General features: G+C 43.0%; 1 protein-coding gene across 1 annotated transcript; it reads right to left on the bottom strand.

Annotated features, from left to right (window-relative positions):
• Nucleotides 1-256: 256 nt before the first annotated feature.
• Nucleotides 257-1048, bottom strand: LOC124225300 (40S ribosomal protein S4, X isoform-like). Its single transcript, XM_046637891.1, has one exon. The coding sequence runs from the start codon at nucleotides 1046-1048 to the stop codon at nucleotides 257-259; it is 792 nt and encodes a 263-aa protein (XP_046493847.1).
• Between the last annotated feature and the right edge of the window lie 4581 nt (nucleotides 1049-5629).

The following is a 5629-nucleotide window of genomic DNA, read 5'->3' as shown; positions in this document are numbered from 1 at the left end:
CTGGCCCTCAGCAAACTCTGCAGGGAGGAAACAGCTGGAGTTTCTTTGGAACTAAAATGTGGCTATGGGTCCTGATGACCAGGAAACAGGAAAGATCTCATTTACCAATTCACACAAGAAAGTTACACACAACATTTCTTCCAAAGCTATTTATTACTAGATTCTCACCATTTTAAAAAATGGATCTTTTTTTTTCATGCTGTATTAGTTTTAAATAAGTACAAAGACTCTTCTAAGCATGTCACCAGACATCATTTCAGCCACTGCTCTGTTTGGTTGCCAGTCTCACATCTCTCTCTTCAGCAATGGTGAGGCGGATGCCCTTTCCACGGGGAAGGGAAATCCATGGTTTGTTGCCTTTGCCAATGACGAAAATGTTGGAGAGCCGGGTGGCGAAGCTGTTGCCGTTGGCATCTTTCACATGAACCACCTCGAAAGAGCCAGGGTATCTCTCTCTGTTGGTGATCACACCAATTCTTCCCAGGTTAGCACCTCCGGTCACCATACACAGGTTCCCAGCATCGAACTTGATGAAATCAGTAATCTTGCCAGTCTCCAAGTCGATCTGAATGGTGTCGTTCACCTTGATGAGAGGATCAGGGTAGCGGATGGTGCGAGCATCATGGGTCACCAGATGAGGGATTCCTTTTGGGCCCACAAAAGTCTTTCTCACTTTGCACAACTTGTACTTGGCCTCTTCAGGTGTAATACGATGAACAGCGAAGCGACCCTTGGTGTCATAGATCAGACGGAAATTCTCTCCGGTCTTGTCAATGCTGATGACGTCCATAAAACCAGCAGGGTAGGTTACATCAGTGCGCACCTTGCCATCAATCTTGATGAACCGCTGCATGCAGATCTTCTTTACTTCATCTCCCGTCAGGGCATACTTAAGTCTGTTTCTCAGGAAAATGATGACTGGGAGACATTCTCTCAGCTTGTGGGGACCGGTAGAGGACCGAGGAGCAAACACTCCGGTCAGTTTATCCAGCATCCAGTGCTTCGGAGCCGCTAAACGTTTCAGATGCTTCTTGGGACCACGAGCCATGGCTGCGATGCAACGAAGACGGCCGTCTTCTTCCGGTGCGCCGGGAAAAGAGGGTCGCAGGCTGCGTGATCCGGAGCCTCGGGCGTTCCGCCCTGCTCCCGGAAAGGTGGATCTTAGGATAACTTACACGAATCAACACAGTGTGGTGCGAGCGTAAGCACAGACGTAGAGATCAATTGTGTGGTGTGCAAATTATATTTCAATAAAGCTGTTACCAAAGAAATATTTACAAGATGGCAAGAAGTATAGAGAAAGTATAGAACATCTGGATGGATCAAAAAACACTCGGAAGTTGAATTTTAGGGGAACCAGTTGTGGCAGCCTGTCTCCAAGATGATGCTAGGGATCCCTGAACCCCTGGCATTCATGCCTTTGTGTGATCCCCTCCCACACTGTACAGGGTTGACCTGTGTGATCAATACTGCAATATTAAGTAAATGACAGTATGTGACTTCTGAGGCTAGGTTATAAAAAGATATTGTGGATTCTACTCTGTTTAGTCTGGGGAAAGCCAACAAACATGGTGTAAGGATATTCAAGCAACCTGAGGGGAAGCCACGTGGGAAGGAACTGAGGCCTCTTGTCAATAGCCAGCAAGAAACTGACAGGCATGTGAGTGAGCCACCTTGGAAGCAGATTCTCCAGCCCCAACCGAGTGTTCAGATGGCTGCAGCCCTGGCTGACTTGACTGCTACCTCCTAAGCCCCTAAACCAGAACCACCAAGCTAAACTGCTCCTAAATCCTCAGCCACAGACAGTGTGAGTTTAAAAATGTTATTAGTATTTTAAGCTGTTAAAATTTTGGACAATCTTTTATGCAATAATGGATAATACATGGGTCATTCACAAATTTACCAAGAGCCAGGTTAGGAAAAGAACCTGAAACAGAAAGCTGAACGCATGTCCTAATCTATGGCTCATTTGGGGAAAATGGAATAATAAATTACTCATGCAGGACATTGTACTGATGCCTTACATGAGTGGTTCCTAACCCTATCAAAACCAATGTCTCCTTTGATTACAAATTTTTTGTAAAGTTTGTTTTCTGTTCTGACATGAAAATCATAGGTAATAAATCCTACTCACATAATTGAAAAGTAGGAAAGTAATACCTTATTTAACATAACTAAAGTAAAGTAACATAATGAAATATATGTTTCAACATGTAAGTGGACATGACTACACTACAACACATAAGATTATCAGGCGCTGGTACTTAAGAAAATCACCATGAATGCGACCATAAAGATGCAGATTGATTCAAGAGTGCAGCATTGGCAGCTCAGTGATCATGAGCAACGTTTGCTTCAGTGACTTGATTTTCCAAAATGTTGACCAGCTTCTGGTAGAGTTCGGGGTAAAACAAACCCACCTTGATTTAAAGGCTATTTTGTTAATAGAAAGATCAGTGTAAATCACAAGCATGCAAAAATCCCTGGTGGTGACATATAAAACAAATACCAAAAAGATGAACGACTCCAATTCATGGAAGGGAGTGAAATACCTCAATGTTAAAAATCCATGAGTTCATAACAATATTAAAACAAAACCCAAAAAGCTTCATCAGCCATCTGTGGAGGGTGCTAGGGCACCAGTGCATTACTTTTAAAACTAGTAAGTGAGTGAGAAAGAATCAAGCACTTATCCTGCCTCCTGTAAAAACTGTGTTTTAGAATAACCAAAGAATTGATGATGAAGGAAAAGTCTTATCTATAGAAAAATTCTAATTAATAAATGCAGAAGGGATAATAGAATTGGTATACCAAAATTTGTGACACCTGATGAAATAATGGATCTAGCCACAATCATCAATGGCTACCAAAAACTTTAGATGAAAGGCTGATGGTGAACTTGATAATGGAGATATCAGACTAGCAACACCTGAACCCATTGATCACTCTCCTTCACGTCACAAAGTAGAGATATGAGCCATTATATGGTCCCTACCTTGATGTAGTGGGAAGGATGCAGCCCACCAGAAAGCTTTCTTGCCCTGCCCCCACCTCCAAAATAACTAAATCTGCTCAAGCTTCCAGATCTAACTACTTGTCTACGGAAAACACAGGAGACAGAGGAATGTCTTAAACAGTTAAATGCAATAAGCCCAATTCAGAAAATGGAGAGTTTTCCAGGACAATTGATCTTGTTTCTTCAATGAATAAATAACAAGGAAATAAAAAGAAGGGAACTTAGGAGACATAACCACCAAATAGGTGGACTTTGTTTGGATCCTAAGCCGAACAAACTGAATAGTTTCAAAACCAAAAAACTTTGATTAGACAATTAGATAATTTGAACACTGACTGATTGTTCAGTGTCATTGGAGAATTATTGATTTGGGGGCATGTGATGATGGTATTGTCATTATTAGAAAATAAAAAAGGAGTCCTTAAGAGTTTATTGAGAGGCTGGCCCAGTGGCGTAGTGGTTGAGTTCACGTGCTCTGCTTTGGCGGCCCAGAGTTTGCAGGCTTGGATCCTGAGCACCGCTTGTGAAGCCACACTGTGGCAGCATCCTACATAAAACAGAGGAAGATTAGCACAGATGTTAGCTCAACAACAATCTTCCTCAAACAAAACGAGGAAGATTGGCAACAGATGGTAGCTCAGGGCCAATCTTCCTCACACACAAAAAAGAAGACTTTATTGGGGGCTGGCCCCATGGCCAAGTGGTTAAGTTCACGCACTCTGCTTCAGCAGCCCCAGGTTTCACTGGTTCGGATCCTGGGTGCAGACATGGCACTGCTCATCAGGCCATGCTGAGGCAGCATCCCACATGCCACAACTAGAAGGACCTACAACCAGAATATACAACTATGTGCTGGGGGGGTTTTGGGAAGAAGAAGAAGGGAAAAAAAAAGAAAAGATTAGCAACAGATGTGAGCTTAGGTGCCAATCTTTAAAAAAAAGAAGAATTTACAGAATGGAGTGAAGATAATCTGGCATCACTTGAAAATAAGCCTGTGTAGAGTGGAAGGTATAGACAATATAAAACTGACTATATGTTTATAAATGTTGAATCTGGGTGATAGTTGCATGGTAATATACTGTGCTATTCTCTCTACTTTTGTGAATGTTTGAAAATTTTCATAATAAAAAGTTTAAAAAGGAAGGTTTAGGCTCAAGACTCAGAAAGTCCACAGGTTTTTTTTACCCACCAATATTGTCTTGCCAATATTCAAAATTTATATGGTTCTCAGAATAATTCTTCATTCTACAGGACTGTCCCATGCATTACTAGGCTTCTAGCATTCATAGCCCTGCTGGCTAAATGCCGTTCGCACCATCCCGAATATTGTGCCCACCAATCTCACCACCACCACCACTACCATATACATATACATTATGTATTTCAAAATGCCCCCTGGGACTCGTAATAACTCTGTTGAGAACCACTATTTCACATGGATAATCACTGAATCCTCAAAAACATCCAAATAAACCCTTGCTGTTCCACATGTGGTCCCCAGACCAGCAGTAGGTGCATAATTTGAGAGCTTGTTAGAACCTCAGGTCCCGCACCAGACCTAGTGAATCAGAACCTACATTTAACAAGATCCCCCAGCGGATCTGTATGCACAGCAGTCTCAGAAGCAGTTTTACCAAGTAGATATGATTATCCCCATTTTACAGTTGAGGAAAAGGAGATACAGGTAAGAAACTTGTCCAGGCAGTTTGACTCCAGAGCCCTTGTCATAACTATTTCCATTAGAACACAGGAATAAACTAGAAAGCAGGAAGGAGTGGGGACTTTACGTCTAATAGGGAGCCCCTAATTTCAGAGTTAAATGGTGTCGAACCAAACGCTGTAGGCAGAGAACAGCCACGTGGAGATGAAGAATGGAAGAGAAAGGCCTAGACTGAGAGGGACGCTGGAGGTCTGCCTCTCTGCCTGTTCAGCTGAGAGAGAGAGGATGCAAAGTGACAAAGTTCATAAACACTGAGCATCATTAAGTTTATCCATGCCCAGGAGGCAGAAAACCAGGAACCGCAGAGGCTGTGTTCTGAGGCCAACTGAGGTGGAGGTGGGACTGCATCTCCTCAAACACTAGGAAAACTTCACAGGGTCGGGTCTGGTGCCCTTTCCCCTGGGGCCTTCTACACGCATCTCCTACTAGTCCCAGTGAGAAGGAACCTCAGGGTTCCAATAGTCTTGGGATAGAGATATGGTGCAATGGGGATACAGACCTCAAATCTTCTTTTTTGAAAGACTTACTTTAAAACTCTGGCCCCACGTACCAATCCCCAAAAGGGAGGAGTGATCCTTGGAAAAATAGCTGATTTCAGATCTGGGTAGGAAAAGTATAAGATGAGTCCAAAACATTACACCAGAAAGCAATAATGTGCTCAAAGACTCATGGTGATATGTCAAAAGGACGTAAGAGTCAACTGACTAAATTTGGGACAATTAGAGCATCAGGAAAAACAATGGTAATGATTAGAAAACATCAACTATGGCCAACTACGGCAACTATGCAGAGGTTAAGTCCACACATTCCACTTCGGAGGCCTGGGGTCCACTGGTTTGGATCCCGGGTGCAGACATAGCTTGGCAAAAGCCATGCTGTGGTAGGAGTCCCAC

The sequence above is a fragment of the Equus quagga genome, chromosome 1 (genome assembly GCF_021613505.1).
Source record: "Equus quagga isolate Etosha38 chromosome 1, UCLA_HA_Equagga_1.0, whole genome shotgun sequence".
Lineage (NCBI taxonomy): Eukaryota > Metazoa > Chordata > Mammalia > Perissodactyla > Equidae > Equus > Equus quagga.
The sequence above is the reverse complement of the archived record's forward strand: the minus strand, read 5'-3'. Positions and strand labels throughout refer to the sequence as shown.